The sequence below is a fragment of the Scleropages formosus genome, chromosome 3 (assembly GCF_900964775.1).
Source record: "Scleropages formosus chromosome 3, fSclFor1.1, whole genome shotgun sequence".
In the NCBI taxonomy this organism is placed as follows: domain Eukaryota; kingdom Metazoa; phylum Chordata; class Actinopteri; order Osteoglossiformes; family Osteoglossidae; genus Scleropages; species Scleropages formosus.
The window spans coordinates 22,651,407-22,664,461 of NC_041808.1; the positions used below are offsets into that span (position 1 = coordinate 22,651,407).

General features: G+C 41.9%; 1 protein-coding gene across 1 annotated transcript; it reads right to left on the minus strand.

Moving 5' to 3' along the window:
• Positions 1-1,218: 1,218 nt before the first annotated feature.
• LOC108936725 (jun dimerization protein 2-like) lies at positions 1,219-8,787 on the minus strand. The gene is made up of 4 exons (XM_018756265.1): positions 8,663-8,787; positions 3,619-3,836; positions 2,875-2,979; positions 1,219-2,126 (listed from the first exon to the last, which is right to left on the minus strand). The coding sequence occupies exons 1-4, from the start codon at positions 8,748-8,750 to the stop codon at positions 1,941-1,943; spliced, it is 597 nt and encodes a 198-aa protein (XP_018611781.1). The 5' UTR covers positions 8,751-8,787; the 3' UTR covers positions 1,219-1,940.
• Between the last annotated feature and the right edge of the window lie 4,268 nt (positions 8,788-13,055).

The window sequence follows — 13,055 nt, forward strand, 5'->3', positions numbered from 1 at the left end:
ATATCAGAGCCTGAGCATTGCTGCTCCAGAGTGTCTAAAGAAATGAAAGGAAAAACTGGTTGTACTAGTCAAGTACACTAGATCCCCTGCTGTTTCTTCAGGAGTTTCAGTTTGTTAGTTGAGTATGATGTAGAGTGAATGAGGGACTTGTCAGTTCTGTTTTCTGATTCTGTTTGCAGCTACTTGTAATTGTGGTATTGGACTAAGTGACTAGAACTGCAACTGACAATCAAATGATCAAATTATCTGTGCAGAGTTGAATTGAGATGTTTATGACACAATTTCAATACAACATGTGCTGAAAGATGACCGAATTAATTCTGTCCTGCTACACACTATTTCCAAGTTGGGCAGGTTTAACCATCTTTTCTTTGCTTTATTGGTCTTGATGCTCTTAATAGCACCATATTGTTAGAAGTTAGTGAAAATGTGAAGTCAGCACAGTACACCCAAGAAAAAAAAAAAAAAAACTTTAGTTTTAGTATTCCAGTACCTTGAAATGGTGGTGGATCTGGATTTCTGGAAGGAAAAAAAAAAAAAAAAAAAAAAAAAAAACTACATGTGACATTTAAGTTTAAAACCCTTGTGTAGTGCTGCCACCAGAGGGCATCAATATAACTGCAAGCACGTACACACACACACACACACACACTTTCTGAACTGCAGCCTACCCAGCAACACAGGGCGTAAGGCCAGAGGGGGAGGGGACACGCCCGGGACGGGACACCAGTCCGTCGCAAGGCACCCCAAGCGGGACTCGAACCCCCAGACCCACCAGAGAGCAGGACCTGGTCCAACCCACTGTGCCACCGCGCCCCCTATAACTGCAAGCATTAGAAGGAATTACTTAACACCATGTTGCAAAAACAGCTGGCTGAAAAATACAGACCAACCCTGAGACTGAAAGAATGTTGCAATATTAAACATGGAATCATCCTCATTTATGAAACATTAGTTAACACTTTAGGGAAACAGCTGTACACTTAGACATGCAAGGGTAATGGTTCACGGGCCTGGTGTAGCACTGTATGTAATGGTTTTTAAAATTCAACTGCATGGTTACCTTCACTGGTGTCAATGTAAAGAAAAGAGCTAATTTCAGGCAAAACCAGTATAGAGAGGTATGAAAGGCATGATTGAGAGCCACTGCTCTAGGCAATTTTATCCCATCCAGAAAATGATCGCTATGTACCATGCAGCTAAAGGAGGAAAAAGAAATTTTTTTGAAATTGGTTTTAATTGTTGGGAACAGAGTAATACATGCATATTAATGGTGCAAAACTGATAAAACCCACTCAACCAGGAATGGAAACTTCTAGTCCCCCCCCAAACAGCCCTCAAATTGCAAAAGAAAGCAACACTGGCAAAATATAAAAGTAATATACAATTCATCACATCTAGTGATCACATCTATACACTTTATAGGTTTTTAATATATATAAAAATACAATGCAAAAGTGGATATAACCAAGAGAATAACAAAAATTGTATGACTGTAAACAATCCATATGTGCTTTTGTGTGATGCCTGCATCACAATTTTAAAAAAAATGAGCACTGCCACCCTCAGGGTAGAATATATAGCATTTTTAAATACTGTGATGGTTTAATCTGGCCTGCACACTGACAAATACAGTGACAAGTCAAATAGAATATATGTGACAGACTGGCCAGAGTGACGTAGTGTCGTTCAGTTTGCTGTGGCTCATTTCCATAGCATTTGCTTGCTTACAATGGCAGCAGTTAATACAGGGTAATGGGCAACAATACCAGGAATCAGTCACGCTGGATGGCCAATTCCCTATCATGTTGAGTGACCCTAGATAAATGAGGCCACCACGCCCCAGATCTTTCCAGCCAGAAGAGTCCAAGTGCTGCTGGCCATCTGCCGTTGTGCGGTAAACACTTGATGTGGCAACTGTAGCCAAGAGCCAAGCTCCCTCACTTTGTTCCCAGCTGCTCAAGTAGCGGGTTCGCCTCACTTTCAGGTGTCTTGACGCTATCAGTGCGAACAATGCAAGAGGGTCTATGGCGGTTGAGCATGACGATAAGCTGTTGTCGCTCTTGCTTCAGCTCCTCAATCGTAGCTTTGAGTTCTGCGTTCAGCAGCTCCAAGCGTTCCGACTCCTGGCGAACAGGACATGGGGGTGATATGGTTATTGTTAATATCGCTCCTGCAAAGCCACCATTACATATCCCAACTGTCATTCAAGTATCATGTATACTGTAACTGACAGGACATGAGAACAAAGAAAACAGTACTGAAGGTTTAAAACTATTCAACATGAATAGAGTTTCCTCATAATTAGTAAGGGAATGTAGACAAACTTGGCTCCTACTGTTTCACTGTACAGGAGCTAAGAATGCAGGATGTACATACACAAATGCAACCTACAGCATTACAAAAGATGCCTCACTCGGCAAGGAACTGCAGCACCCTGTTCTAATGCTCCGTTTCACAATGACTTTCATACATTGTGTCAAACTGAGGCCTCGTTATTCATATCGCACCATTTTCTGGCATTTTTTCTGCACAAAATTCCATTACGGGCTAAAACTCTAACGTACCCTGTCATTTTTATCTGCATAGCTAAAACTGTAACGCTACAAATAAAATTTTAATTTTGTTTTGTTTTTGTTGTGACACCATTTCAGATTTGTTTAAAGTGGTCATTTGGTTAAAGGCAAAGGCCTAATATAGTATACAACAGTAAAGCCCAGCAATATTTTGGCTACAAATATAGGTCCTCAACTATGCTGCCAATTACTGCTCATTGCTGACATCTAAAAAATGGGAAACCTGGAGCTGGAGTCATCTTCTTTATCATCCAGCTACTGCATGCATAGAAATCAACTCCTTTCCCTGCAAATTCACCTTTTGCAGGAAGTCTGTCCTTTCCTTCTTCTTGTTTCGACATCGTGCTGCTGCCACCTTGTTTTTCTCTCGCCTTCGTTTCCTCCTCTCTTCATCCTCATTAATCTGTAGGAGGAAGTGAATAATTTAGTGGTTTTCCCAGAAGCATATACTGATTCAAAAAGTTTTAAAGCCCTAAAACAGAAAACATTTACAAAAAAAAAAAAAAAAAAAAAAAGTATATATACATACACACACTGAAGAAATATTTTTTTGGAGGTAAGCAAAATAAGCAGGCACTTCCTAGGCTCCCGAGTATCTAAAATGTGTAATATTCAGAGAAAGCCATATGTATAACATAGCCCTATTTGTGAGATATTCTGAAATTAAATGACAGTATATTTTGTAATATGTACAAATTTGGGCTTGGAGAAATGACTTTGTATTTTCCAATATTCTGCTCCCATAATGTTAGAGACAACATATGCCTGGAAAAACCCCAGCATGTCAGCAGTGGGATCTATAAATGAGTAGAGTATACTGAACTTCTGTAGGGCCTAGCAAAAAACCACTGGGCATATTTCCTGTTGAGTCATGCAGTAACCTTTCGATTTTAAATTTGTAAAACGAGACAAGGAAAACCAAGAAAAGATTCACTGCTGTGAAACTGAAGAAATATTCTGAAAGCAATTATGATAAAAAAGGAAGTTATTAATACAGCCTGTGCTTAAGACATGCTGTCTACACCTTGAACCTGGTTCTCACCTCCTCCTTTAAAGGGGCAGGCCGTTTTCCCAGCCTTCCTAGGAAATGAAGAGGCGAAATCATGGCCCCCAGGGTGTGCAGGTCAGCCAAGCGGAGCTGCTCTGTCAGAGTGGTGCTGGGGACTCCAGGTAGAGGGCCGAGGCTGGGGAGGGCACCAGGTGCTAGGGATGGTTCTGGTATTTGTCCTGGCATCATGTCCAACACAGATACAAGCGATGCTGCAAAACATGAAAACCACATTTAATATTCACTTTCTAAACTGTCTGAAGCCAGCCCTAACCCTGCACTGTCCACAGTTTGGCACCCGTGGGATAAGACAAGGCAAATGGCAGAGCATTGTTGTACCATTATGCTTCTCACACTGTACAGTGCTAGGAAGGTGAATACTCAGAAGAAACTTGTCTGACATGTGTAGAACTTACTGAGTTCACTCATTGCCTGGTGACCCCTAGAGACAGTCATGATGACTGGCATAAGGATTATGTCTTTACTGTGCACAAGTCAAAGCATTGATTCCTCCTGGCTAAAATGACAAGTAATACAAATACAAGAAAAGAGCAGTTTCTAGCACCACATGGTACCTATGCACACAATGCCATTAAAGCAAAAGCAAGTTACAGAAAGCAGAAACAAAGCTTGCTGCAGGGAGGGGGAGGCAGAAGACAAACGACTTAAAACTGGGGAAAAAATTGAAAACAAATGCTGTGAACTGTATTGAGGCCCCTCTCAGGGTGTCCCTTTTTTAAACCGAAACAAGAAAAACTATTCCCACATTACATGAAATAAGTTATTCAATAGAAGCAAAAGTACTCTGGAGAATAAGCAAAATATGTCTAAGGGATACCAAAAACCAAGGTATCGTCAATGATGGCATGATTCAAACACTGAGTGCATTTCAAACTGACTTTATGCCGTTACAACCAAGTCCAGATGCACTTGTCTTTGCAGAGTTGAGATTTTTTTTCCCCTGAGTTCGGGAGGCATTTGTTCCTAAGGTCCAGCTTTCTAGGGGTTTTCATGCCGCGAAGTGTTCTGCACACCATTTCAGTTGTACACCATCAGTTGGTAATCTCATTGAGGTTCTCCTAGCTCCTGTGCCTTGGCAGCAGGACCCTAAAAACTGCTACAAACATCCTGTTGTCTGCGCAGCACTCGAAGCTTGTGGCATCAAAACCTCAAGTTCCCCTTTTCCAAACGAATTTTATCCACAGAACAAGGGTGCCACACTTGCAGAAGCCTTGCTTCGTTTTAATAAGAAACCCCACATTAGACATCTTAAGTTGTATGGACTAGCAGATGTTCAAAATATGTGTGTGTGAATCACACACACACACACACACACACACACACACACACACTTTCAGAACCGCTTGTCCCTTACGGGGTCACGGGGAACCGGAGCCTACCCGGCAACACAGGGCGTAAGGCCGGAGGGGGAGGGGACACACCCAGGACGGGACGCCAGTCCATCGCAAGGCACCCCAAGCGGGACTCGAACCCCAGACCCACCGGAGAGCAGGACTGCGGTCCAACCCACTGCGCCGTGTGTGAATCAATTGTCTGTAATTATATATGCCCGAAGCTACATGTTGCCAGAGAAAACACTGCATTGTTTTCACTGCCAGCTGATGTTTTCTCCAGACCACCTTGCTCTGGAGATGCAGCTTCCCACACTACATTGTCATAGTTGGCCAAGTATCTGCACTGAGTTTGACCAACAAAAATGCCTGGGTACTGGGATACAAGCATGTACAACTGGATAGCAGTGGTTTAAAACTCAACTAAAGCAGAACTGCTTGCCATTAACTCTAAACAGAGCATATTTCCTTACACACTGCAGAGCAAAAGAAAGAATTAATGCGACTTTACAAGCTCCTCTCAACACCAAAATTTTGCAAGTCCCTCCCTGTACTGAGCCCCTACAGTCCCACAAACTGGGAGAAATACAACCTTAAGTCCTGGAATGTCTGTGGGTATGACTCAGTTTTACTCAAGGTCTGCATCATGTGTCCAAATCCAACCCAGATCTTAAGGGAGTCCAGAGGCCTTGCTAAATCCTAAGACGTCTTCAACTATTGTGTGTCACTGTACTTGGCATTCCAAAGGAACTCCACAGAGTGTCCTGCAGGTATAAAGTGGCCATGGCTGGAGACTGGAAAACATAGATTTGACTCAAGTCAGACAGCTGACACTGACAAGGACAAAGTTGTGAAAGTCCTCTTTTTGATCTAATAGCTAGTTTCTCATTCTGCACCACACCAGCTATGCTCTCAGAGGTGTGTGTGTGTGTGGGAAGTCAGTTCCAGTTGAAGCAGCACAAACTCCCATCAAACCACCAGGGCAATGAAGGCACCTTGTTTCCAGTAAAAGCCCATAAACACCCTTCAAACCGAACAGTGCACTGTAAACAAGTACAAAGCCTTGTACTTTGAAGGAACAGGCATTGAGGTCCTCACAACATCACAGTACCACCATGGTTTAATCTTCAACAATAAACAAGCTGGTCAGCATTTTCTTCAGTGTAGTTCCATGTCCTCCCATATCAGTATTTTTGTTACAAGGAGAAAAATTTGTCAAGCAGCACAATCTTTACAAATTTGTTCCATGCCATCTTATTCTCAGCAAGTTCCATGCATTGGCCACAAGTACACTGAAAAGCTGAACTGGAATTTCTAGATCAATTATTTTCCAATGCATGTATAAGCTGGACAACATGTATATAGGCAAAAGTTAACCAAAAAGCAGTTTTGCTCACTACACATCTAAGAGTTGGACTGCAGCTTTCGCATCCATTTGTAATACTTCTGAAATCTGTCTCAGGGGAAAGCGGCATTATAAAATGGAAAGGCGATGCCTCACGATTTTTGTACTTGAATCTGTAATGCATCTGCCTTCCAGGGGATAGTGGAAACTTTATACAAGATGTCTCTTTAATAAAGTTTCATTCCCCCTCCCTAAAGTATTCACCAGTTTGTGTGGTTCCTTTCAGTCATGCATGTTTGACAGGCATACATGAAGGATTATACCTGTAATAGAAATATATTTCACCATTTTATCACTATTTAGTAATCAGGTCACAGCCAAGTCCTGAGAGAGTGACACTGCATGTCTTGGCATGTCCTTCACATCAGGGTGAATGTCTGAATAAACGGGAGAACAAATTACTCAAAAGTGAACTCAATGAGTTCCTTCCCAAAGTTCCTCTAAACAAACATCTGGAAGCAATACATGAGGGAGGAGAAAAATAGCCACACAACTTTATTATCCAACAGCCTTATCAAACTTGGTTCACTTCTGCACAACATCTTAACCTTTGTGGAGCTCCATAACTCCTCTGTGAAATCTGGTACCCACAGCAGAAAGCAGACTAAAGCTATGGAGTGGCTATGACTTGTGGACATGGATTAGATGTCCAGTCTCCAGAGGTCCATGCTACATATCTGGAAAGCATTTCTATTTAAGATATGGAGTCCCCCTCCCTATATTTTCCAAGCGCTTGCCTTGCCAGTGCATGTCCCTTAATCTCCAGTGCCATCCAGTATATGAGGAAGTATGCTTTTAAAGATCCCATGCGGTGGGGTCAAAATATCAGCAATGCCAGTCAGATCCCCTTTCCTGGGTTGCCACAGTAGATATGACAATTGCACAGATACCGCTACAACAAGCAGATCAAGGCCAAGTGCCTGAGAAAGAACCCCCTGCCACACACATGCACAATTGTTGACTCAGCTTTCATTATAATGTATTATTTACAGTGACATAACTTGAATTCATAGTGACAGCTAGTGCTGGGGTTACTTGTGTGACAGGTAAGTGACCTGCATGGCATGTACGGAACACAAGTTGAAAGAAATGAAGATGATGGGACCTCTTTTGTGTGACAGTGACACACACACACACACACACACACACACACACACACACACACACAATCTTAATGTAAGAGAAAGAAATTCTATCAGACTCAGAGAAGTGCAGCGTGTCACCTATCCGTCGACAAACACCCCAATTAAGCCGCTGTAGTGTAAATCCTGGAGACCATGGCAAATGCACCACAAGATTACTACAGTAACTAGAGTAAGTAAAGCACAGCAGACTGAAGTGTCTAAAAAACGAATTACGATAAACAGCGTAAAAAAAATGTCCTAAGTAAAGCAATTCACGGAATTTCGGTTCCAGGATTTCCCAGCCATATGCATTTTTAAATTATATTTACAGGAATTCACACTGTCGGTACGTACAGTCCGCAGCGAAGGCGTTTCTCTTTGCTTCCCACGGACGTGCCATTGCCACGCGTTGGTTACGCGGCCCCTAAGGCTTAGTTCCGCATCGTTAAGTATGTTTTTTTTCAGTATTTTTTTGACCGAAAAGCTGCAAGTCGCACCCAATATTGCTGTTATTATAAGTAGCGCGTCGATTGTTTTATCAGTGCGACGATGTATCACCTAGCGCGTGCAGAAGCGCCGCTGGACCCCCCGCGACGTTAGTGACAGCTGCGCCTCGGCTGTCGCCGCTCGACATCCGCGTCCTTTTTTTCTCACAAGTCAGTAACTTGACTAGTGCCACACACGTTCATACACGAGCGGCACACACTGCAGTGCAGCCGGGGGCGACCGCCGCATCCTTCCGTCACAAACAAAGCGAAGGCCGCCGAAATGCCCCCAGCTGCCCCTGCCATCGCATCGGTCCTCTATCCATCCATCGCTCGCTGTGTGTGTGTTACAACACCGAGTAGCAGCCTACGGCTAGCGGGCAGAACGCAGGGCTATGTGTGCACATTTGTGATTTGAAACATCAACATATCGCATGCAACTCTCTAAGCAAAGACAAAAGAATACGGCGAATTAATGTAACATTATACTATAGCGGTTTGGCAGCGGACGAACGGCAGCAGCAGGCAGCGAAGCGGCACCGCTGCACGCGACGCGGGACGAGCGCTACAAACGGCCCAGGGTTCAAATGTCGAGCGCAGATGGAAGTTCCCCACGTGTAAACTTTGGTTCCGCGAGAAATGCTATTTGTTTGGCGAAAGTGGCTCATTTACCTGTGCTTGGTCCTAAATGCGCCGGGGACACACGTTCGCGGGGCCGCTGTAGGTCGGACGCGGGTTCTAGCACTGAGAGCCGTTGCATCAGCCCCTTTATATACGATCGCAGCCTGGGAGGGCTCGGGAATGCGGAACATTGTGCAGTTAGACGTAAGCAGGGATGTAAAAATACGGAGAGTGAGGCAGGTCTGTTTCGCTCCGCCCCTAGCAACGCAAAAACACAACAGAGCGCGGGAGCGCGCCTGGAAAACACGTGAACGGCTGCGAGATAAACACACGCGGCTTGTTTTGCTGTAGCCGCGCAGAAAGAAACTCGCCACTTTCAGGGAAAGTGATCCCAATCAAAGGAAAGAAATGGAGTCAAAATAGGAAACCTTTCTTTTTGGCTTTCCTTTACGAGGCGCGACTCGCATAGAGACGGAATCAATGTTATTTCATGAATTAAAATATCATGTGTGAAAAACGTTGGAAGAGGTTAAATTTAGGTCTTTAGCTACAAGAAGTACAAAATTCCGTAACTTTTTTCATCTCCGAGAGCCCTGCGCGCTAAATCTCCTCTGCGAGAGGCCCGTTTCGCTGGACTTCTTCTTGGCAAATTTATTCATACCTGGAACATGTGTGTGACATGTCATGTCTGCACGTTACATGTGTGTTGCCTACAACACTGACTGTGTGTGGTCGTCCGGTTCTGCTCCCTCACAAGTTACTCCAGAGGGTAGGAACCACAACGGGTTCTGTCAGGCCCTCATTCAAAGGATCCCCTATATATAGCATAGGAAGGATATCTGAGGACATCATGATGATATGACCCTGTTTCCAAAATCAGCATAACAAAATAACAGTTACTGCATCTAAGCTAAACACATTGCTGTTTCTCCTAGTGACCACTGCTTCCATCTGTTTTTTTTTTTATAGAACTCCATGCAGAGGCTACACGCACATCAAGTTTCTTGTGTATTCTTCCATCGTTTTGTGCAAACATGCAAGGTATGTATTTTGTCCACAGGGCATTTCCTAGTGAGGCAAGCAATGGGGAAAACGTAGCACCAATAGTTTTCACAAGTGACTTCAGTTTTATTCTTGTCAGTGAAATACTGAACCTTTTTTTCCTTGTATTATGTAATGTATGTATACGTATTTGTAGTGTTTCGATGTGTGGTTCCTGTTCGCGTTTCAGTGTTTGTTTTTCCCCTTTGACTTGGGTTATGTCTGCATTTATGCATGGCTGTGCTGAATCAGCAGGAGGAATTACCAAGTACATTTTTTCAGACGTTTTTTTTTAGGTCTTCTCATTATTGAGTAATAAAAGATATACAGAAACCGGGGTGTGACAGTTGTTTCAGAGGTATGGAGAGACTGGAGGTTTGGAGCTCTCCATTAACAAGCTAACGTCTCATAGTATGATTTTTTTTGTGACCAATTAGTGTAAACTCTGTTGAATGTGATGTTGCATGTCAGCAACTCTGTTCTTATTTGGTATCCATGGACTCACTTTTACTCCTTCTGACAGAGATGTAGCAGCACAGCCACAAGAACCATTTCCTTTTCTATCTGCTTCCATTGCTTTAGTTTATTTTAAATTGAGTGTACTGAGCATGTGAAAGTTAAGTTCAAGTCCTAAATAACAAATCCCAGCTGTCAATGGGTTTAAATGGAAAATATAAAATATTTTAAAATAGATTATAATGATCTGCATTTATGGATTATTATAACTATTGTTCAGTTCATTTATTATTATCATCATCATCATTATTATTATTATTATTATTATTGGTCGGGGGCGCGGTGGCGCAGTGGGTTGGACCGGGTCCTGTGTTGCCGGGTAGGCTCCGGCTCTCCGCGACCCCGTATGGGACAAGCGGTTCAGAAAGTGTGTGTGTGTGTGTGTGTGTGTGTGTGTGTGTGTGTGTGTGTGTGTGTGTATTATTATTATTATTACATGAACAGACAAAGCATCCAGCTGTTAAGAGGAATGTAGGATACACCACTGTGTTTATCTTCCTCCTTTTGCTCAAATCTGCAAGTGACCACAGTATTTTCTGTAGTTTAGACTCCTCTAAGACATCCTTATACTCACAAGGTGATGATTCACCACTCTTCAGGAATGAGCACTGATGGTGTTATCAGTGCATGTCCTTGGCCATCTTTGCTGCTACTGCTTAACTGGGAAAACATGGTTACCGAACCAGACCCTTTCTAAAATATATTGGAGTTTGTTGGAGATTCTAAATATATTCAACTTTTATTTATGGCCAGTTTCCTGTGCATCTCCATACCGCTTGTTCTAAACATAGATGACATCCTTGGAGAGTAATTCCTTGGCTCAAGAAAAGCAACTGCAGTGAATAGACTAAGCAATGTTGTGTAGGGTCTTTAGTTAGGTAGGTAAATTTTCATTCATCAGAGTTGGATTCTTCCTTTACCCTGAGTATGACTAAAATATCAATGACCAAAGATATGATCAGTTCAGACTTTAAAGACAAGCATATTTTTCTCTATCCAACAAAAAAATGAACAAAAATTCAACACAGATTATTGTAGATTCACATTCCATGCTCTCAAAGTTTAAAAATTATACTGTACCTTTGTAAAAATGTATTCATTGATTCATGCACACAAATGTAAATAAATGTAAATGTCATGCATGCTTCTCACTGGCAATACAATAGGAACAGTCACTTATTTGTGTTATGCTCATCTAAAATCTATTTTTTACATGCACACACACGCATATGTATGTGTGTATATATATATATATATATATATATGTATATACACACAGTGCCTTCAGGAAGTATTCATATACCTCTACTTTTTCCACACTGCGGTGGACTTATTTCAAAATGGACTGAATTGATTTTGGCCAGCAATTAACTCACAATTACCCATAAGGCAAAGTGAAAGCATAAGGCATAGTGATAGCATATTTTTAGGAATTTTTGCAAATTTATTAAAAATAAAATTAAATGTCCCATTATCTCCTTTGTACACTTTTCACATTGTGATGCTTCAACAATAAAATTAAAAGGGTGTTTAAATCATACAGTATTTCACCACAGATCATATTTTTAACTTTTCAGTGTGGCAGCTATTTCATTCATTTATTTACAATGAATGATCTCTTCTACAATGCAGTTTCACAGAGGTCTGGAAAATAACCTGTAAGCACTTGGCACAAGGAGGGTACATCCTGGATGGGGTGGCAGGGTGTTAACAGGTGTATTAAATAATAATGCTGATACTGACTGTTTCCTGTTTAGGTGATTTTTAATTGGGGGTCTTTAAATTTCACTGTTATGTTTTTCCTGGGTATTTATTTGGATGTCATACCTAATTCGTAGTTACCTCTTTCCAGTACGCAACACATCAAAGATTTGTGGCCATTCAATAATTACACAAAATATTTCTTTATATGTGACAGTAATCTACACACATCCCTTGTCATACAGACATAATTTGTTCCTGAAAACCGTTCATATACCAAGAGCGCAAACCAGGAGGTCCTTTCCCATTATTTTAAATGGGGAAAAAATTATGTGTTCCTGGACTTTACAGACGTGCTCAAATATTTCCACAAACACTAAAAAAGTCTCAAAAAATAGTTATCAAAAATTTGGAAGATAACATACTAAAACTGAACAAGTAGGAAATTAACATGAAATTTCTCCCGTAATTTGCAAAATTACAATGCAAAATTAAGAAGAGGTTATCATATGGGACAAGTGGTTCAGAAAATGTGTGTGTGTATGTGTGTTATCATATGTTGTTGAAAAGTCTGTGCCTCAGTAGGGAGAAGTCTGCCTCAAACACCTGAAAAAGACCATAGTACAGGGAGCAGTCGCTCTATACACTGAAAACGGGTACAACTTTTGTTGCAAACCAGGAGTGCTTATACTGGGGTATACCTGTACTTGCTCTGCTGAGGCCACAAGTCTTAAGTCAGTAATGTTAATGTACTGGTATATCTTAAGAAATGAGAGGTTTATACAAGTATAAGGACATTAATTAATTAAACACACAGCCATATGTGAATCTTGCTGCATGATGGTAAACAACAAAATTACACACACACACACACACACACACACACACACACACACTGTCTGAAACCGCTTGTCCCAACCGGGGTTGTGGCAAACTGGAGCCTAACCCAGCAACACAGAAAGCAAGGCTGGAAGGGGAGAGGACACACCCAGGACAGGACGCCAGTCCATCGCAAGGCACCCCAAGCAGGACTCGAACCCCAGACCTATTGGAGAGCGGGACCTGGTCAAACCCACTGCGTCACCACACCCCCATTACAGAATTAAAAATTGTTAAATATGTCCTTGAAAAATAGAGCCATGATACTGGGATTAATTTTTCACAACAAGAAGTTAATTTTATAAAA

Coding starts and splice junctions, on each gene's coding strand:
- LOC108936725 (XM_018756265.1), bottom strand. CDS start 8,750: ATGCAACGGCTCTCAGTGCTAGAACCCGCGTCCGACCTACAGCGGCCC. Junction 3,837..8,662: donor GCATTTAGGACCAAGCACAG/GTAAATGAGCCA, acceptor CATGTTTTGCAG/CATCGCTTGTATCTGTGTTG. Junction 2,980..3,618: donor CTGCCCCTTTAAAGGAGGAG/GTGAGAACCAGG, acceptor TTCCTCCTACAG/ATTAATGAGGATGAAGAGAG.